Source organism: Serinus canaria, chromosome 6, assembly GCF_022539315.1.
Source record: "Serinus canaria isolate serCan28SL12 chromosome 6, serCan2020, whole genome shotgun sequence".
In the NCBI taxonomy this organism is placed as follows: domain Eukaryota; kingdom Metazoa; phylum Chordata; class Aves; order Passeriformes; family Fringillidae; genus Serinus; species Serinus canaria.
Window position 1 is genome coordinate 8,764,415 of NC_066320.1, and position 22,595 is coordinate 8,787,009.

At 37.6% G+C, this 22,595-nt stretch overlaps 1 protein-coding gene across 2 annotated transcripts in view; it reads left to right on the forward strand.

Moving 5' to 3' along the window:
• The window catches only part of BMPR1A (bone morphogenetic protein receptor type 1A), a 73,676-nt gene that overhangs the window by 41,617 nt on the left and 9,464 nt on the right, over positions 1 to 22,595 (forward strand). For both annotated transcript variants that reach the window (XM_050975994.1, XM_050975992.1), the window contains 4 exons: positions 10,839 to 11,046; positions 19,692 to 19,854; positions 21,201 to 21,303; positions 21,798 to 21,897. In XM_050975994.1, coding sequence (XP_050831951.1) covers positions 10,980 to 11,046; positions 19,692 to 19,854; positions 21,201 to 21,303; positions 21,798 to 21,897 — 433 coding nt within the window. In that variant the 5' untranslated portion in view covers positions 10,839 to 10,979. The remainder of the gene's footprint in view (positions 1 to 10,838; positions 11,047 to 19,691; positions 19,855 to 21,200; positions 21,304 to 21,797; positions 21,898 to 22,595) is intronic.

Genomic DNA, 22,595 nt, shown 5'->3' on the forward strand with positions numbered 1-22,595 from the left:
ATCCACCTGCTCTGGTGTGGGCTCCTCCATGGGCTGCAGGTGGATCTCTGCATCCCCGTGGCCCTCCGTGGGCTGCAGGGGCACAGCTGCCTCACCATGGGTTGCATGGGAATCTTCTCTGGTGCCTGGAGCACCTCCTGCTCCTCCTTCTGCACTGACCGTGGTGTTTGCAGAGCTGTTTCTCTCACATATTCTCCCTCCTCTCTTCTCTGGCTGCAGGCACATCTGTGCAATAACTTTTTTTCATTCTTGAATATGTTATCTTAGCAGCATTATTATCATTCCTGATGGGCTTGGCCTTGGTCAGCAGTGGGTCCATCCTGGAGCCAGCTGGCGTTGGCTGGACAAGCCTCTGGCAGCTTCTCACAGAAACCATCCCTTTAGCTCCCTGCTACCAAAACCTGGTCACACCGACCCAATAAATTACTGCAGTCTTTCATCTGCTGGTTTGGTTTCAGTTTTTGGTTTGGTTCTTAATTCAAATGTGTGAAAAATCTCAAAAGAAAAAAGGGAAATGGAAAAATACTTAGGATGTGGTAAAAGATTACAAGATACTATATAGTGCTTAATAGAGAAGGTTCAGCAGTGATGGCTTTTCTGTCCCCTTTCTCTCTGCCAAAAATAATTCTGTATTCTCTTTAACTAGCAACAAAAATTGTTTCCCATTATGGAATCTGTGGTTTTCCTGTAGCCTCAATTTTTCCTTCACAGATTTAATTTGAATCAACCTTAATTTGATCCTATTAGAAGTGATTAACGTAACTTAAAGAATCCTGAAAGAAAGAAGTTTTTGATAGTGAAGATGTGGAAGGAATAAATCACCCCTAGATGGAATAACAGCTTTGACAGAAGCAACATAAGAAAAGGCAGAATGAGACAGTTTTAACAATGTGATCTTGAATGACTGGGGAACAATTGAATTGCCAAAGTTAATGCAGACGTGACTTAGGAGGAACATGGTTTTTCTTTGAAGATTTTTAGCTTAAGGAACTGTTGAGATATCAGAGTAGATACCTTCAAGTTTAAGGATGATGGGAGAGTGGGGGAAATGTTTCCATAAAAAACGGTGTCCAAGTCAGTATCCCTGTAATACTGAGTATGGGCAGTTTAAGTCGTACGCCATGATGGTCAAAGAGAAAATTAGGAAACCAAGTGAAATTCATAGAAGGAATATATCATATAATCCATGTACCTTTTTAGTTTCTTTGTGTCTTAGTCCAGGTGCTTTCTTAGAATATGGAGAGAAAAGCAAAGATTGAATGAAAAAAAATTACCGATTTTATTAGTTGAATGTGAATTTCACTTAATCTAAAACCAAAGCAAGCTTCTACCCTATATGTTGATTTCCTGCTGTCCTGAGTTCTGCTGTGTAACAGTTGTTGAAAAATGTTTCAGAGTGTGTTTAAAATAACCTTTTTGGACTGAGAAAAGAACTGGTATAATTGGTTGATTACAAATGGGAGATTTTTAATCTCATTAATCTCATGACCAGAAAGCTCTGATTTGCTTTTAATTTTGTGTGAAAAAAAATTACCAGTATTGCTTTAGCACTTCAGTGCAGGGAAATAGAGGATTATAACTGTTGAAGTAAACATTACCTTTGAACTCTGTTTTTGTCTACCTATTGAAAGATTACTGTTTGGGTTTGGAAATGTCTTTGAAGGTATATTTGATGACAGTACATTGTTCAAACTTAAGAGGAGTATTTGTGTGCATGTGCATGCCGTGTTTCTGTAGTTATTTAACCAAGCGGATCTACAGTGCACTTGGAGTTTAACTTAAGTTTGCATTAAAATCTGTTTTAATCTCAGCAAGACTTGCAGAACACTGACAGGGTGAGATAGTGCTCAGACACATATATTTAGAGTCCTGAAAAAATTTCCCAGAGCAATAATACTTTCTTACACATGTCACATTGAAATTAAATGTTGCAGATGAAAATAGATGCTGAACGCAGCATATAATTAATTTTACATTATTTGTCCTGTGTAAGCACTTTCCTAATATAGCAATCTAGTTTAATATATCCACTATGTGTGAGGTAACTCTGTAGGTGAGCATGTCACACTTTACACATAGTCTCAGCATCAGAGTGATAAATGCTTATCTGAACACTTTGCAGGTTCTATGTAAGATAATGAATGATTCTAGTTTAGTCTATTCCAAACTTGCCCCTGATAATCCTTGCTCACTTCTTTTGCCATTGCAGTGAAGGTGGTAACCTGCTTGTGTTTTGTGCCTGGAGTTTGTAATCTCATAAAAATATCCCCATCATCAGTTTCTAGGGTGAAGTGAAGGCTCACAGATGACAAAAGTTAGTCAACTATTCATTAAAATTCCAAACAATAAGAAAGGTTGCAATTTTAAGTTATAAGGGTAATATAACTAGCACAAATAACAAACTTAATAGATAAATGTAATTTGCAAATTACATTTATCTAAAATTTTGTTTCTCTAGTAAGAACACTTAAAAAATAACTTTCCCCTGCCAGAGCAGTTTTGAGGAGGATAAACAAGCAGCACCTACAGCTTTACTTATTTTTCCCATCCAGCTATTAAAATGCTTCTTTGGAAATCTGATGGAGACCACTTCTTTGAGGATATTTGTGTGTTACTTACAGTGATTTGTGGGAACAGCTAGACAGGGAGTTTGGGAGTTTCTCCTCTGAGTAGAGTACAGTGCCTCTGTGGGCATGGCAAGCAGGTGAGGAAAGTGAGGATTAAGGCTTACTTTGCCAAAGCAGCGTTTTGTATTAGCAAATCTTCATGATGTTGAACTTGCTAGTCTTGTCTCTGCTGTTTGTATGTGTCGAGCAAATACTGTCAAAGAAAGCTCATCTCTCACCCATTGCAGTGGGGAATGTGGAATTCGATGATTTAAAAATTATATTGCTCGCTTATGAAGTAAAATGTACAAGTGTGTTTTTATCTTGTTCATGAAACACATATGAATTCACTTGGACAGCTGTTTTCTTCTGAGTAGCAGAACAAAAAAATATGTCTATGTTGACAATTTGAGGCGTTGTGAGGGCAAGCAGTTCGCTTGTGAAATGCTTTTCTCTCGGCCTTTTTTAATACTAGATCACGTCGCTTGCTCTAAAAGGGACACCATAGTCCCTTTGTCACATACCAGAGGGAAAGGGTTTGCAGATGTGTAAGCAGGCAGATTCCCCTGTGTAAAGGCATCAGCACTTGCAGTTTGGAGGGGTTTGTTTGTATTTTTGGCTGAGGGTTGTCTTCATAAGTAGTGTTTCCTGTCTGTTCTCAGTAATTTGAAACTCTGTCTTCCAGGTGTAAATTAAAAGGGGGATTTAAACCTCCTTTCTGTTACCCCTTCCCAAATTTATTTATTTTCAGCTTCGTATGGAGAGCATATCCATTAATAACTTTCATGTCCACAGTGTGTGTGGGGAGTGAGGGCTCCGTGCATTATCAAGTGTTGACTCTTTTGACCTTGGTAATTACTAATCTATGCAATCGGGCCTTTCTGAGCCTTGTCAGCCTCGCTTGTTTAGCGTTTTATTTATTTTATTGGTTTCTACATGTCCTGAATAGGAAAAAGGGATTTAATGAGAAACCCCCCGAAAAAAGAAACCCAACCCTGTGTTTATTCTTAAGGGGTGGAGGTCTTCTAGAGGGGAGCTGGCTTGCAGAGGGGGAAGACAGTATTCTTATGCTAATCCAGGCTCTGGATAAGGAGCAAAGCAGCCGTGCAAACAATGGAAGTGGAGCCAGAAAGTCTGCGCTGCAGTCTAGCACGCCTTGAAAAGCATGTCAGGCCGGGCGCCTTGGGCTGCCGGGAGGGGCCGCGGGGGGAGCGCCTCCCGCTCGCTTTATGGAGCTGGCGGCGGGCCAGCACACTTGGAAAAATCTTACTACCTAGAAAACGAGAGTTAAGGCTGGAAGAGGCCAGGGCAAGAGGGAGACAAGTAGTTTATAGTCTTGCTTTTTTTTCGTGTTAAAAGAAGCTCACCCCCAAACCCGATATTGAGTTGTCTCAGCTTTGTTGCTGCTGTTTTCTTCTCCTTTGTACCAAAAATTGAAATTTAAGTGATGTGTCTTTTAAATAGCAGCCGCATTTTCTAAAGGTTGTGCGTGAGAGAGGCCGGCTTTAGCAACGTGCCCCTGCTGGGAAATGAGCTTACACCTCCCTCCTGTGGGCGAAGCGCTCGGGCTGGGAAGCGCGCCGGGAGTCGGAGCTGCGGGCCGGCCCGGGCACGGCAGGGAGGTGCCCTGTGTCCTCTGCCGGGACACACCGATGGCGCTGGTATACGGCAAAAGCAGCGGTGTGTCCAGCATGCTTTCTTATTGATTCAAGTCAGTGACCAAAAATACAGGCTGTTTTCCTTAGGCATCATGAAATGAAAAATGTGCTCTTTAAGCACCAAACAAAAACCCAGTTTCTACAGAACTCTTCTTCGTGAGTTCCGTAATTTGCATAATCACCATCACTTTGGAGACATAAAGAAGTTGTGAATTTCTTCTTCTAGGTTGGGCAGAGGCTATAGGTGTAGCGGAAGCAAGCCAAGATCATGGGAGTTAACTAAAATAAATGCTTACCCTGTCAATTTCTGGATCTGGGTTTTTTGGTCTTTTTTCTCTACATAGATTAATGAATAACTGTCCTTAAATTACGAAAAAAGTACTGTAGGGTTGTTAAAACATCCATAACCTGTGAAAAACACCAATCACTTGTTTCTTAAAATTTTAAATATTTAATAGTAATAAAATAGTTACAAAAATAGTAATACAATTAGAGTAATAATAATTTAGACAATTTGAATTAAGACAATATGAGACAATAAAAACAAAGCGTTACGGACGTCTGGGTACCTTTTTCTGGGCAGCACAAGCCCGAAAAAGGACACCCGAATGGTGCTGAAAGGCATGTTGCACATTAGAAACTCTTTCCCTGAAAACATTTGTAATTTTGAAGGCACTGGTGCACTTATTTAGGGTCCTTTGTCCATTTCTAAAAAACTGAGCAAACACATATTCAGGATTGAAGCCCAGCTTTTTCTTTTCCTCAGTCCAGGTATATTATTTTTGTCAAATTATTGAAACTCAGAGGCAAAAGGTGTGATAAATCTTGTAGGCAGAATAGTATGACCAAAATATTTTTATTAGTGACATGTAAAATTTCTAACAGGTTTGATGATTTTTTTTCCTTGCTGCTTATGTTTGGTGAACAAAAGTATGTTTCTTATGAATAAGATCTAAGAGGTGTAAGTTATGATTCCCCATTTGTAGTTACTAAATTTAGAGTTGGAATGCATTACATGTGGAGACTTTTCTCCTTCACGTTGACTGGTATGACAGTAAGGAACTAGCAAAAATGATCAATAGAATATAAAAACATATGAAAAGGATAGCTTCTGGGTAGAATAGCAGAAGTTGATGTCATTGTGGAAAGAGCATCGGTGCCCATTTGCTAACTGTCCTAAAGGCAGACGCTCTAAGCCAGCTAATCACTTCCAAAGTGAAGGAGTTGAGAAAAGAGGGAAATGGGTCAAGGTGAATAAAAATTGTGTAGTTAAATTTTCTCTGAATATGTTCAAATAAAAGAATGTTGTAACACATTAGGATATGTCCGAATACCTGATTGCAGTGGGAAAACAATTTTGCTGACTGTCATTGCTTTTAATTTAATTGAAGAAATGTTGTAGCAGTAACTTAATTGTAAGTCCAGAGTAACAGTAAGATGGGCATTCAGGAGTGCAGTGAGTGGCGTCCCCAATTACCTAATTTTGCTGGGCATGGTTAGAAAGCAGCTAGGCTTTAATTTCTTCACAGTTAACAACTTTGTTTATGAAAAAGACAGATATATCATAATTTAGTATTTTGCCATCTAAATTCTGTTGTGATGTACACATTTGATATTTACCAGCAGTGGGAAACGTTTGTTTCAGGAGATGATCTGTTTGACTGTCCATGGTAGATTTTGGTGGCTTTTCCCACTGATCAGAAATAAGAAGTTCTTTTCTAAGACCCTGGGCTCCCCTGCTGCAGAAAACCTGTTGTTAGGGTCTTGTGTTTTTTGAATAAGCAAATGTGTTGCAGCGCATGTGTTCTAAACACATGGTTCTATATGTACTACAAAGAGAACTAAGATTTCTTTTTCCATAGTTTTGAGAAGTATATAATACATACAGTTGAGCTTCATTTAGCATTTCAGATTTCATTTTAGTTTCTAGAAGGAGAAAAGATTTGTATAATTTACACCATCTCTTGGCTTTTAAATTTATGCAGTCAGGAATAGTTTTAAATAATCCTTACACAATCCACAGTTCAGGGGAATTATTTCAGTGAGCCTGAACAGATTAGTGTCTAAATAGGGCCTTTCATGAAGTTGTTTTTGTTGATAGCCATGTAGCCATCAGGCTTGCAATAATCAGCAGTCTTCTTCATCAGCTGTAGGATTTCTTGACAGATTTTGGGGGTGGATTTACCTTGATTGTTGAATTTAACATATTTGACAGCACTCAAGCATAGGTAGTTCGAGTGTTTCATTGTGACACTTTTCAACAGTTTGTGTAAGCATGCCTTGCAATAGAATAATGAAAACACATTTAAAAAGTAGGTTTTGTACAAGTATTTGACAGAATTACACAGTACACAATCTGCACCTTTCTTCTTGTTATGGGCTTGGTTAAATTTTTGACTGTTTGACTTTGGATAAACTGAAGGTAACTATAGCTCTTTTTGTATTAAGAATAATAAAATGTAGTCCCAGATCAGTTTATTCCTGTTCTGACATCTGTAGCTACATGAGATGGTGGCCTTTGAAAACTAAAGACTAATTAAGTTTTTGGACTTTATTTAGTCTGAAAATCTGCCCTACAGCCTTCTAACCAGTGGTTAGGATTTGTCTTCTAGTTTCTGATATAAATGAATTTTAATGGCTAATCCATAGCTTGTCATTGAACCAGTAATTTTCTCAAGATTGAATTGCTGTCTGTCTTTCATTGTGTTTATTCCTGTTATGTTGTCAAAATGTTGTTATTGACCCATCAATTTTACTGTCATAATTGTATTATTTTCTTTTCTTTTAATCTCCAAATGTCTTTCTTTCCTTGAGATTGTATCCTCTTGAGATGGATGTTGAATTTATCAGTCATATTATCTTTGTGCTATTCATGTCTTGCTGTTTTCCCTGGGAAGTTTTCCTAGGAAATACTAGTTTTGTTTGTGTCTTTCTCCCAGCCACATTACATGGATCTGTCTGATGTTCTATTATCAGTTGGACATAGCTATCTCTTATGTGTGAGCTTCTAGTGTGTGTGAAGCAGAAATTCCCAATAGGCTTGCATGCAATATGTGTGACTTTTCCAATTTCATGCTGTTGTACTTCATTCCATTTGTTACTGTAGTTCTTCACGCGATCCAAATCTTCCTGCATAAAGACAGCACTCAGCTGAACTGACAATTTGTTCGTCAGCATTTTTTTAAAGTTTTTGCTTTCTGTGCCTACTTCACTAATGAAAAGGGTGAGTATTCTTCAGTCAAGCTGAATCAAGAATCAAGGTCCTCAGATGCCATTTGAACTAGGCTACTAATCTCTGTTCTTGAAACTACTTGTCTGCCCTGTAGTGAATTCTTTACTGTTCTTATAATCCTTCTTTTCTTCATCCAAAAGAGTAATTTTATTTGTGGCACCATATCAGGTTTTTTCATAATCTTCCAGGGAAGCTGTTGTTGCACACTGACTTAGACTGACAGTTCAGTTTATCTCTGGCATTCTGTTCATCTCAAAAGTCCTGTTCAAAACAGTCCCTGTGACTGAGGTAATATGCTTACAGTTACCTAAGTTGCTTCTTGCCCCAGTTACACATCAGAGAACCATTTAGTATGTTTTAGTTTTGATGTGTTTAAATACATTAACTTGGTGTTACATGTACTGCTGCAAATGGTTTTAAATATCTTGTCTGTTGAAGTGGATTGTATGTTCTAATTCTTGTGAAGTCTAAGATTGACATTTTTTCTTGTGTTCCCCTTATACAATACTGTCTTTGTTGTTACATTCACCACTATCATTCTTTATTGAAATTTGGAACAGCACAGCTCACTTGGTTTGGGGATCATGCTGTTAAAAATATTACATAGCCACATCTAAAGAACAGTAACCACTGAACTCCATGCTTTTAGAGTTGGTTTGGGCCATATGAGGGATCTTGCACACTTCAGCTTCATATACGTGGAGTTATACAGAACATAGGACTGGACTGCTGTGGTAGTGCTGTGAATTCAATGCTGAGTTCCAGTTCAGAAAAAAACCCCACAGTGTTAAAAATAAAAGCATTTTCTTCAAGAAACTGTTACTACGAAGAATAATAAAATACAGTGCAGAAACATCAGGTATTACCATTGATGAATAAATTACTTTTTAGTGGATTATAGTTGAACACTTCTTTGCGGCTACAGTACAAAAGAGATGGGAGAACTTCAAAATCAACTGATTGGCTTATGGGTTTAAATCTCTTCAGCATCATTCTGTTGGCAGAGTAGCATTCCAAGTGTTAATTGCTGCTTTAATATTTTGAAGGGGTTATTTAGTTGTGCCATTCTAAACTGTTATATCAGGCAGATTTTGGAGAAATTCCTGTTGGTCTTTCAGTTTTGTGCCTTAGCCAGGGCTGCTAGTCTTCCTCTTTAATAGCAGTCTTGAAAGGGTATTTTTTGTTTTAAAAAGGGGAGTTAGAATTTTTTCTCTTTGATTTTTATTGCATGGTTTTATGGACAATATTATATTTTATATATGTGTGTGTGTGTGAAAAAGGAAATATTACTGGAAGGAAGATTGAGGTACAAAATACTGGTGGAGAGCATTATTTTTTGATTAGGCTTGGACAGCATTTCTGGCAACTACCTTAGAGTGTGTCACTGAACAAAAATCACCATGAAATTGGAGTGAGTTGCATTTAAGTGATTAATTTCTTCAATTTTTTTCTTGGGTTTTTTTTTTTTTTCTTGGTAACGTGTTGTGTGGTACAGGGGCAAATACATGTTCCTGTGCCAGTGTGCCCTCTGGTGAAACAGGGGGCAAGATTGCCAAGTTTTAAATATTCCTACTCTTGCTAGGTACAACAGTGCGAATATATGTTCCTTCTGAAATTGGACAAAACAGAAAAGATTTCTAAAAATACTTTAAACAGGCTATTACTAAGATTTATTCGGTTTCGCTTGATAGAATACCATAAATAAAGCCTTTTTTGTTATTGCTGCATAAACCTGTTGGCAGTTTAAAAATTCCACATGTTTTATTGGGGATTGGAAGTTCGTTGCCACTGCAACGCTTATGTTGCTGGCCTGATGTTTAATAGCTAGAAGGACGTTCCTTATTAACTGTCAGAGTTGGTGTTGTGGCATAGGGAACACTAAAGAGTGAATATTTTTTCTGTCACATTGCTTTTCCCTCTGCCTGGCCAGGAAGTTTATTGTGAAGTTCCTGATGCTCCGGACGTTTGCACGGTGCGCGATTCCAAGTCCATCCCACCACAGCCTGGCAATAATCCTGCCCAGGGCCGTGGCTGCCGTGGTGCTCGGGGTGCCTGGCTCCCTCTTTGTGGCTGCATTAGGGAGAAGTCAGAGACGTGTGAAAAGTAGGCCAGGGGTCGGGGCGGCGCTGCGCCCGCTGAAATTGGAAGTGACGGACACCTCCCGGCTCAGCCACTAATTTGCCTCCATGTTAAATGCCTCCAAAGACTCATTAAAATGAAAAGTTCTTGGGTCTCGCCGACACACAGATTGAGTTATTGATGCTGGAAGCGGCCACCACCAGTAATTGCTGCCCATCCCTGAGCGAACGCCCGTCCTGGCATTCATGAGCAGCGCCAGGCTGACAGGGGTCAGGGGGGTCAACCCCACCGAAACGAGGCCGAGGAGAGGCAAAATCAGGGCTCTGTTCATCTTTGTGCAGCTTTGCTTTTGTTGCAAGGAACTATTGATGTGTTCAAGCTGCTTTTTCGTCCTTTGAGGCCCAATTACGTTCCCCTCATGCATCACCATTGAAAAGTTCTGTAAGAAGAACGTGACCGCAACTACTGCAGTCTGAAAAAGTGACTCCTTAATCAGCTTGGCTGTCTTAGCTGTATGTTCACCCACTGCACGAGAGTAGAATTATGTTTTACTTGCAGAGCAAATGGCGTGTACATATGGTAGTGTAATTTGCACACAGCTCGGGAATCCAGGATGTAATGATTTTGAATTGCAGTTAGTGTTGTCTTTTTTCTGCAGTACTCTTCTAGGAGAAAGAAGTAACAAGATAAATATATTAGGTAGCCAAACTAACTGTTAAATTTAATGCAGATTTGGTTTTCATCCAGCAGGGCGGCTGGCATTTATTTGCAATAAAGCTTCTCTACCAGCAGTTTTCAACAGGTGGCCTAACATGGTGTTACTGCTTCACCCCCAGTATTATGGGAAGTCACCACTTGCATTTAATTTTTATGGAAAATCATTTAAAGAAGGTTTTATTTCTGTAAAGAAAATAGTTTTCAAACAGATTTACATGTTAAATCTGTTGAATACTACCTCTAACAGCTATATGCAAGTCTAAAATTATACATCTGTGACCAGTGAGTTGACATATCTAATATTTTTAATAGGAATATGAAAACATCCCTGTGGGTTGTTACCAAAAGTTTATATTTCAGAAGAACCCTGCTATTCAGTTAGATAGTAAACATAGGTAATGTTTTCAGATACTAATGTTAATAAATACATGGGGGTTTTTTGTTGGGTTTGTTGGTTATGCTCAGCATGATGACCATCTTGAGGGTTTTTTCTTGTTTCACAAATACATGAAGTTTTTAAATATTTTGTTTTATTGTATTTTCCAGGAAACAAAGGTGGAAAAGCCACAGAAGCATCATTGCAGTCAAGCCTTGAATCCTGTATTAGGCTTCACTGGACAGCCTGAGCTTAGCATTTGTCAAGCAGAAGTGCTGGTCGCCCTGCACAGGAAGGATTAAAAGTGAACAATGACTCGATTGAGAGTTCATGAGCAATTGCTTGGAGCCTATCTGCTTATCATTCTCCATGTTCAAGGTAAATATAAACTAGTTGAAATAAGCTTTTCTTTCTGTTTTGTAGCACAATTGTGCATTTTCCAGTGGTTGAAGTAGGATTTTTTTCTTTTGGAGTTTATTTTGCGGGCAGGTGACTTTACTGGCCCGGTGTGCCATGTGGACGCTTCCCTAAAAAGAAGGACATTCTAGTGGTCTTTCATTGTACTATAGATGGTCTAGTTTAGTAATTACTTAAATAGAAACAATACCAAAAATGCCTACTACCTGAACTGAGCAAGTTGGATGAGCAGCAGAAGTGAAGGTTTGACTTTCTGAATTTCAGTTCCTTCTGTGTGTGAATGTTTGATTCCCTTTAACTTGACCCACTGAAGAACTTGCAGTGTGCAGCTCCCCATGCCTTTTGATACGCCCAGCAGCCTAGAGCTAGTGTGCCATAACTAATCTAAGTTAACTTGTTGTGTCTACTTGATGGGCCAAGGTGAGGCTGTGGACTACTCACAGATACCCTCATTTTCAGTTAGCGAAGATGCTCATTTGTGTGTCTGTTGTCTTTCCATACACCAATTATCAAAAAACTTCGGGAAATCCAGTTATCATTAGGACTTTAACTCCTCTGTCGAATTGGGTTGAATTGAAAATATTCATCCCTGGTTGGGTCTCTGTGTAAGAGTGTTTGTTCTCCCAGCTGTGCACTCCTCCTGTGTTTAAGTACACAGAGCTTTCCAGATCTTTTCAGAAAATAGAGAAAACAAATTTGATATTGCCGTTTAAATACTTGAGTATAAAAGGGTTTATATTCTCTTTCCATACTTAGATCAATTACTGCTTAGGGCTTGATTTTGAGATACAATGTGAGATACTTACTTTCAAGAATAACAATTCAATGAACCCATTAAAATGGGGAGAGGTGGAAACTTGGTAAATACCCAAATGCTGATCTTTTTGTTTTGTTTCGGGTGTGAATCTGCAGTATTAGATTAAAGGATATGGCAGAGCTGTCTCTTCAAAGCCTGAGCTTGATACATCTGTTCGGACAGAAATAGCCTAGTTTGGAGTATAATTGAAGTCTGTAGTAGATGTAAAAATATTTGCAGGTAGCTGTAAGGTGCTTAGATTAGGTTATGGGAATAAACTGAAGAAAATTTCATTGAGAAATTAGGAAAGAAATTTTGACTGAATGTGGTTAAGTATTACAATAGGCTGCCTGGGCAGGTAGTGCAATATTCATCCTTAAAGGTAGTGAGAACTTTACTGCAATGACTGAACAACCTGGTCTGATGTAGAAGTTGGTCCTGCTTTGACCAGGTGGTGGTACCAGGTAACTTCCAGAGGTCTCTTCTCCTCTAAAATACTCAGACATAATGTTTTGCTGTGGAACTTCTTCTATTTGTATTCAAGCAGTCTTGCTGCTTCTGGTGGAAGAGACCAGCTTCTTCCCTTTTTCCCTTGAGGAGGCTGGGATTAATATGCTTTGTTCTTTTTGCTGAAGTCATGGTTACTCCTCTGCATAAGCCAATATTTAGCATTTTATTAATAAGCAATAGCAATTGAAGAGGTTTTTTTCCTCACTAGATTCAAATAGAAATAATAATACAAATATACAAATCTTCTAGTGGCTTTAAAGTTAAATTACATTAACTCCTTCCATAATCATGGTGATTAATAATAGTTTAGTAAATAACTTACAGTAAATAATATAGATAAATTAAGTTTAAAGACTGAAAAATATTTTTCAGCATCAAAAGAAGAAATTTCCTTATCTTAAAAATTTTCCTGACTTTCAAATCAATACTGAGGGAGTTCTGAAAGCCATGGAAAAGTTGAGCTTATTGAAATGTTGTTAGTTCTTTTCAAGTTGCCTGAGGGCTTTTTTTAAAACATACAAAATATGCTTGATTTCCAGGGGTGGTGAGGAAAAAACCAGTCAAGTCTCTCTGCTTTTCCCTAGATTCATGGGAGAGGAAAGAATTAAGATCCTAGTCATAAAGCATTTGAAATTTTTGTATGAAAGAGACAATCTAAAGTGAAAAGTTTAAACTGTTGAAAAAGTAGTTTCAACAAGGAAAATATACGCAGGCTGTTAGAAAAATGCATCATAAAGCAATAACAGAGGTGAAAAAGATACGTTAGGAAGATTTGAAAAGATTTTGTATGATTTACAGAAAGAGGAAGAAAAAGCAGATAAGTTAGAAACCAGTGTGTGTACTTTCAGTGTCTCTCTTGGGTTTTTTTTGGAGGCTTCTTCAGAATGTTAGGAATTTCAGAGCTTACCAAGACCTGAGAGAATGATAAAAGCAAATGTGTCTGTATAGTTGCATGTATGTATACATACCAGATTCCTTAACAGGTAACTTGAAAAAGCAAGTGGCTGCATGTGTTGATTACTGTGAAAACATTCTTACGGTAACAACAGAAACCAGAGGCAGTTCCGTGGCATTATTGGTGAATAGCTGCAGTTTCTCACGTTGGTACCATGCAGCAGGGGGACCCAGTGGTTGCCCTTTGGGTTATATCTCTATATTTGGAGACTTCCTCACTTACTTTGAGAAATAGTCAGAAATAAGCCTGGGTTGCAGATGGCCAGATTTAATAGCAGCCTCTTCAGTTGAAACATTTTGTATTTCTTTTATTGCTGTGGAAGACCTTTGTAGTAGCTTTAAGTCTGTGACTAGCTCTGCATCTTCATCCAGCTCCTTTTTCTGATCTAAGGCAAGAGGTCTTGGGCTTCAGCCACACTTATGGCTGCACTAAACAGGTTTTGTCTTCCCAGTGGTGCTGGGTTTTCATGCAGAGACCCACTTTTACTTCCAAGTAGAGTATTTCTTTGTTGTTACAGTGCATTGATGAGCATGTCTGATCAATATATGTAGCAGTAATAAAGTGCTTAACATCTACTTAAACATGTTCTCATAAATTTGGTTCTTCACTGCTGGCAGTTTACTTCCCTTGTGGTTCATCACACATTTATGTATTCTTCAGAGACACCACAGAAGACCAGTATTTTAATCCTTGTAAATTAGTTGACTAAAAATGTATTAATGCCACTTGATATGCATAAAGATATATTAAAAGTCAAATTTAAAAATAATTAGTGTTAATATTAAATATTAAAATGGATTTAATGTTGCCACTCTTAATGAACTAAAAAAAACCCTGTTGATTTTAGTTCACTGCTCTAATTACTTTTATTCAAATACTTGTTATAGATAAGGTGTATATATAAGATACATTTTAAAAACTTTATGCACTTCCTCAATTTCAGATGAAGTAGTTAACTGAATTTGAATGTATAAACTAATCTGAAACAAAATTCTAAAATCTATAGAAGAAACTTACAGTTGTCTGTAGCAGATTCATTATTTGAAAACACTAGTTCTGTTTATTGGTGGTTTCCCCAATTAATGGCTGCATCTGTCTTTAAAACATGGGCAGGAACCATCTTCTTATAAATCTGTCTGATTAAAATTCTTCCAAGGGATTATTTAAAGTTGATCTATTTCTTTAATAAAATTTCGCATTTAGTTTTAAGTAAATTTATTCATTAAAAGCCCTTTTAATTTAAATTAGAATGCAGTGTACTTTTTAAGAAAAATACCCAAAATTTTCAAGTCTCTGGCTTTTATATTGAGTGCTTAAGAACAGAGCAGTCTTCAGAAGTGACTTTTGGGGAAGTGGTAGCAGAGACTGAGGACTGAAGGCTGGGAAGCAGAGGAGGCAGGGGCTGCCTGTCTATGTTGAGCGCTGATGTAGCTCCTGGGAGAGCTGGAAGGACAGGAGAGAGGTTTTAAACCAGTAGTCTGGGAACATGCTGTGATTTTAGGAACCAGTTCTGCTACATGGAGCTACCTCTAACATGCCTGGTCTTTGGAGATCACAGCCTTGATATTTAAGAAAGCACTATAAGAAGAATTATGGTTACAATGCCAAACACAGCTTGGAGAAGCATTTAAGATACTTTCTTTGCACTCATTCAATTTTTCTGATTTTTTAAAAAAACTCTTTTGTCTTTGAAGGGCAAGTGCTTCTATGATATTCAAGCTGTGTCAGTTGTACTGAGGTTTAATTCACATAACAGAACATGTTAAATCACTATGAAAGCTTGTGAAAGGCAGAAAGGTGAAATGTGCTTACTGGAGTGGGGGATCTGCATTGTTGCCAGATCGGCATCCTAAAGCAAGAAAAAGTAATTTAGAACTACCACATAAAAATGTCAAGGTATGCCTTTTTCCTAAGGAAGGCATGTCTAACATAAAGAGCTCTGGTACAACTTTCATCTTTGATGAAAAGAGCCCAGTGGCATCAGCACCAGCAGGGAGGCAGGTGAAGGGCCTCTTCTGACTAAGATTCTTCTTACTTATATATTGAATTTCTTAGAGTTTACAAGCATGGATCAGAGTAGCTAGAAAGAAATGCTTCTAGCACTGAATTTCTGCTAGGACAAATCCCTTTAAAGAATAATGTAGTCTGGAATAGAAAAGTTTTTATGGGCAACACCTATATTATGAACTCAGAAAGCTATCAAACAACTTGACTGCTATAGGCCATATTGGACCTTTTTTTGTGGAGAAAGAGAGGATACAATTAAGTAAGAAATTGTAGGCATAATTTGGTTTTTGTATTTGTTTTCTTACACTTACTGCTGTCTCTGCGTTTCATAGAGCTGGTTTTTTATGGGTCACACAAATCTTTTCTTAGATCAGAAGACTTAATGAAATTATATCTGTATCCTGGCATTGAGTTGCAAGCAGGTTAACTCGGGTTTTAGTGATTAGTAACACTGCAGTGTCACGCATAGTACATTTCTAAGATTTTTCCATGTTAATATTCATATTTGAAGCATGCTTTCAAGTTGACTTAGATTTCTAACCTAGTGAGATTTTTAATATCCTGGGCTTCTTTGAAATACATTTTATAGTCCTAAGTTGTCTTCTGTGACTGGAAGAAGTAGTGCTTTGAATAATTTATATTTTTGATCAAACGCTAGATATGATACATTGTCAGGTGTTGTTCTGTTTTAACAATTTGTTTTATTATTAGCTTTTGAAATTTTTATTTATTTTATTAAAATAAAGTTTAATTTTAAACAGAAAACCATTTAAGTGTTGTCCTATCTGTAACAGTTGTTCACACTTGCAGAATTCTGCAATGCATGCAGTGTATGATGGGGCAGAGCAGAAGACAAAATCAGAACTTGAAGTCCCATCAGCTTTTTTCTCATCAGTGTCTTACACTGCAGTGAAGCCAGGAGAATGTTCCACCCTTACTCTGATATTTTGTTGAATGCTGTAACTTTGTAATGCAGTAAAATGCACATTACAGAGCAGTTTGTATGTTTAGAAGTCTATGATACTGTCGTTCTCAAGGCTGGATAAACAGGCTGGAAGTGATCCTGGATCTTGAACAAGCTCACCAGTGTGTGATAGCTCATTTGTTGCTCATGTGTATTAATTTGCCCCACCAGCTGTGTGCAGTTTGCAGGTGGAGGTTAGGAAATAGTGCAAAGGAAGCTCTGCTGTGCCTGAAGTCTTTGGGTGCAGCGTTTCAGTGCACAATAGACTGCACTTACACCTTTGAAGGTTATGTGAGATTTGTGTATGTATGTTTCTTAGATGTACTGCAGAGTGACAACTGCAAGTGTCATGGAAAAGAAGAGATTAATTACATCATCAAGTAGTGTAGTGTCACAAGATCCTAAAACATGATCCTCCCTTTGCCTGTCCTGTTCCTAGGGGGAAGTTGCAGCAGTGTGAATCTCTGAGAGCTGAAGCTCTAGGGATGGGGACATAAACCTTGGAACAAGATGTTCTTTAGGCCTTAGTTCTTTCTTGTTCATTTACTCAGTATTTATTAGCCAGAAGGAGCAGCAATGAAGCATCCTGTGAGTTCAGGGCCTTCATTTGCCCTCTTAACATCCAAGGTAGATGGAAGCCAAGTCTTTCCATGCTTGATTCCCATCCCCATCCCCAGCAGCTTTCAGATGGACACTGATGAGTCTTGAAGTGCTAAGAATGAATTGCAGTACTGCAGTAAAGGATACGGTTAAGTATCCTAGGTGAAGGCAATTAAAAACTGTTTTGTGAAGTAATCCCAAACTTCCTCAAAATTTTCCTATTCTCTTCCCTGGGTACTCAAACTCCTGTCTAAGTCTGCTTACAGTCTTAGGAAGTAAAAATGCAAGAGTAAAGTGATTTCCCCCTCCCCACCACTCCCCCATTCTTTGTGCAGTTCAGGTATTACCTGTAAGATGAAAGCAGGCTACTATGGAGTTTTACATTACAAAAATAATGAAATTGTAGTCTGTTCTTGCTTTGAATAAAAATCTTTGCCTATAGAAATTGAACAAAAGACAAAGATGCTGTTTCTTTGAGAACACAGTTAGCTGTTTTGGATTTTATATGGCATGTGCTTTTCGCAAATCTTGTACTGCAATCCATCTTAATAAATGAAGAGGGAAAATGTATTTCCTGTCACTTTTAGTATAAAAGGTTGGTATACCTGTAGTCATGCTTCAGTGTTAGTTTACAGAGAATTATACTGCTTTAAAAGATGCTGGACATGCAGAAAAATGTTGTTCTTTCTGTTCTGAGCTAGGAGAAGCCATGCTTTAAGGGTTCCTTGGATTTCTTGTCTAATAAACTGAAAAAACATTGTATTCAGTGATCAGGGTAGGAAAATGGATGAGTGACTGTAAGACACTGATCATAAAGTACCATAAAGACTTTTAACATGTGGAATGTTCCTGAAGATAAGAGGGATTTATAACATCAATTGTGAAAGATACTGTATTCATTCAACAAAATTATAAAGACAATATTTGTACATATGCAGTGGCTTTTGCTTTAAATATAAAGTAGAATTACCTGTTCTCTGAGCAGGTAAGGATCTCTTAAATGTGAATACAGAATGTTTTGTAATGTCTCTAGCAAGGTATTAAAATTACCTTTCAGTTTATGCTGGGAAGAAATATGTAGAAAAAGAGGGGGGTGGATGGAGGAGCTGTTTCAATTGTGCAGGATTATTCTTGGTTAAATCAGAAATACCTATAATACCTATACTGTTATTCTAGCATTGGATCTTTTTTCTTGTGAACAGTCTGTACAGATCAGGACTATTTAACTTGGGCATTACTGGAATACTCTTTGAAGACTACATATTAAATAAAGCACTGCTCTGTGATTTCAGTGTTTAGGTAAACGGTGTATTTCTCAGGATATTCTCTCAGTTGTATCCAGAAGAAGCACAGTTGCATTACTTTGCTGCATTGGACAGTGCACTAGGTGTGCTTTATTAACCAGATGAGGAAATCTGCAAGTCTGCTATTTTCAGTACAGTAGGATCAAATTTCACAAGTATTTAATTGGCTCTTGTCTGAATGACACAGTGGATGTTACAGTAGTGATGCAGAGAGCTCTGTCTTCAAGAGGTTTTAATGAAGTTTTTCTGGACACATTTCAAGCAAGGTAAACAGGACACTAATATTCTCATCACTCTACTGCTTGTGTTTGCTAGGTTTGACAGGAAGCCCAAGAAACTGTTTGAAGACACTCTGAGTTTCCCAGTCAGGTTTCTTTTCCTTAGAAAAACTGAAATTTTTATTGTGACCTCCATTTTTTTACTAATAACTGAATCTGTAAAAGCTTCTGCTGGTCCTGACTGGCTGCTGGCTTATCTTGCCAACACGGAGCCTCACACAGAGCCTTGCTGTAATCTGTGTCAGTGTAAGTGATAGTTTGTTCACAGCTCTTCTATCTGTGTTTGGTTCCTACCTTGAGGATTTAGAGCCAAGGTGGTGGACAGAAAGAGATTAAAATTGTGTATGATAAAGCAGAAGGAGATGGGTAAAAATATTCTCATCTGATAAAGTAATCACATAGCATATTCCAAATGAGGCAGACAATGTTCATCATTTTTCTTCTGGATGTTCTTCACTAAGAAGAAAATGGATGTTTTCTTCTGAATGCCTACATTCACAAAAGCACTTTAATAATATAATAAAGAAAGTATGATGTTTAACTCTGCCACTGTTGAGAATCTGAGGGCTACTTGGAACATGATGCAGCCCTGTTTCTATTCTGTGAAAGCTCGTTTGGATGGATGTTCGTGTCATTTACTGAAATTTAATTTGCAAACAGGATTTACTTTAGCTGTGTTTTGAAGTACTAATGCATACCGAGATCAAAAAAACCAAGAGATTTTGGAGTTATTACTGCTCTTCCATGAGACTGTGAATCTATAAAAAATTGCTTCAGAAAATTAGAAAATTGCATATTAAGTATGTTCAGTCATGCATAAAATTATTCTTGTTGTGGTTATCAAACCGTCAGCATTTTGGTTTCCTGAACACATGAATGAGAGAAACTTTCTTCAGAAGATTCTAACCAGTTACTCCACTGCTTTCCTGCCCTACCTCAAAAACAGAAAATATCTTTCTGTTTATATTGATTATATATGGTGGAAGATCTGCTGTTAAGGTACAAAATACGTCAGCAGGGTATTTCTAGAATAAAATTATTTACTCAGTTTTCTACCATAATCTTGGGGGAGGAGACTGCCTTGTATGCTTGAGTTATAAATATAATTATTGTTGTCATGTTTTGCCTATAAGACTCTTGAGCAGTTGTCAGAGAGATGCAAACTTTTTTTTGTTGTGTTTTTTGTGTCCAGGTCAAAAGCCAGACAGCATGCTTCATGGTACAGGAATGAAGACAAATTCTGACCAAAAGAAACAAGCAAATGGAGTAACACTTGCTCCAGAGGACACCTTACCTTTTCTTAAATGCTACTGCTCAGGACATTGTCCAGATGATGCTATTAACAACACATGCATGTAAGTGTTGCATTCAGGATAGAGAGGCTCTTTGAAGAATATAATTTTGGATTTTGAGAGAGCAAACTACTTCTGGAGGCTGACCAAGGTTCTTTCAGGTGATCTGACCATAATTGATTATGTTCTGTGAGTGCTAAAACCCATGGTCATCTCTGTTTTCACCACACCTTGGAAAAATTTACAACTGGTCATTTTAAGCCTAGCAACTGCTTTGAAGGACAGAGGTTTTAAGTAACCCTATGGTATTTTATAGCTGGGTGAGTATTAAGTGACCCAAATCTAAGCCTTCTGACATGACCACCTGTTTGCTTATTTCTTCACCTAGTAGTCAAAAAGGTAGTGTAAACAACATGGCCGTTTACTGAGAATTCTTCTCGTTACATGTTCAGTAGTTACAGACTATGAAGAAAAGGCAGGGGAAAATAAAGAAAAGCCTGTGGACATGTACAGACAGGAGGGGAGTTTTATCTTTGATAGGTATAAGAATTCTAACAGACTCATGCATAGGTTATGTGCTTGCTTAAGGTGGGGTTTTTTCATGCTCTGAAAAGTCCTTCTTTATCTTTTTTTTTTTCTCCATTTACAATTCCATGTTTAAGTCCCTTCTGTTTCCTTCCTTAAGAATTAATATACACAGTTGAAAACATATGGCTTGCTCCTGTACTTTGAGTCTTCACTTTAATATAGGTTTCAGTCTCTCTAAGGTGTCACTTGGCAGTTTCTGTGAAACCCAAGGAGGTAGAATAAACACTGCTGTCTTTTTAAATGTAAACACAGGCAGTAACTTACAAACAGTTTTGAACTGAGAAAATGTTCCAGTATTTTGTCTTTCAAACCTCTTGATATTTATTTATTGGTTTTTATTGCCCTCTAGTGTGTGCAGTCTGTATAGATCTTACTAATTTTTAAGGTCTTAAACCCTAACCCTGACCTAGCAACTGATAGGCCATTATGGTGATAATAAAGCTATTAGTTAAAAAATACACAGTGTCTACGTGCAGGGTACCTTATGGCATTACGCTTTCCACATCTGTATTTCTTTGAATTAGTGTAAATAGATTTTTGGCAAAGAAAATTCTTTCGAAATTTGTTTCCCTTTCTTTCCCAAAATTCTTTATAAATTTGTATTGAGGGAATTAATGAATGTTTGTGAGACGGCATCCCTGTAGTGTTCCATTTGAGAATATTATGGGGGTCTTTTATTCTCAGATTGGATGGTAACTCCTGTATTAAAGAATTTTTCTAGAAGTTTTCATTCTAGAATTCTTAATGGATTCATGGTCAACTAATGCTGAATATTAAATGACAAACATGCTGGTAAAGCCCAAGTGTTATGTTTCTTGCAGAACTAATGGGCATTGCTTTGCTATCATTGAGGAGGATGAACATGGAGAACCCACGCTTGCTTCTGGCTGCATGAAGTATGAAGGTTCAGACTTCCAGTGCAAGGTGAAAAAATGAGATTTATACCAGTGCCATACTTTTATTTCATTTCTATGCCACTCCATTTTTTATATGGCATCCTGAAGATGCTTCTAAAGCAAATACTGCTGCTCTGATGAGTATAAGAGAAAAACTTCTGAAGGGATTGGGCTTTTTGTCTTAAGAGCAGTATTTACTTAACATATGGTTAACTAGTTTTGACTAAGCTCAAGACTTTTCCCATATGTTAAATAGCAACTTAAGTAGAAACCATCTATTTCTGTGCCACAAGCGAAAAATATCTCATGAAATACAAAAAAATGCAAGATCAAATGTAGGCTCAGAGATTAGATGCTGTCTGTCTGCCACTGCAGAGTGATCTCATACTTTAAATGGTGTGGTTGAAGTGCCTTTTAAATGAAATAGCTTACACTTTTGTCTGTGCTGTGTTGTAACTGTAGCATCTCCTGTCCCCATTTTCGCTTCAAAATCTGAATGTTCATTGAATTCTCCTTCAACAGGACTCGCCTAAAGCGCAGTTACGCCGAACAATTGAGTGCTGTCGCACTGATTTCTGCAACCAGGATTTGCAACCAACATTGCCCCCTCTTGATAGCACAGGTAAACACCTCCTGTATGTTCACACTGCTAAGAAGTGCTGTGTAGGTTCTGTTCTTCTTGATCAACAGTAGAAATAAGGGAAAATGTAATTACAGTATTGCACTAATCTGTTTTTCACCTTACTCAGTAATTTTTATATGAAGATCTGTACTACTCTTCATTTCCTGTTTTCAGTTCTCCTTTTTTTTTCCACTTTCAAGTTAATCTTTTCTTCAATCAGTCACTCATAGCATTTTTTTTCTTGTTCTTAGTGTGTTCATATCTTGACTGCATGTGATCTTGTGATCTGTTTTTATTGTTTCCACAGTCTGATCTCTTTTTCAAATGTTTTTCTTAATCTCTGCTGTACTTTTACCATTATGAATGCCATCATAAAAAACTATTCAGACCTTGTTAATACCTGTTTATTGCAAATTCATTCTCTTTCTGTTGTTCCCAGTGAAAATAGTTTGTTTTCATGCACTTATTCATTGCTAGGCAAGTTGTATTGGTCTAACTGTTGCTTTATATCTTCTTAGAATCTTACTGCTCTAAATCCTTAATTTCTTCTCTAACAAACTAGCAAGAGTCAACCAAAACTGACAACTCCAAAATCTCAAGCTGAATTTTTTTTTTTGTTGTTATCCAAATGAATTTATCTTTGCTTTTGTGGTATAAATACTTACTTTGATACACAATATATGAAAACATATCTAAAT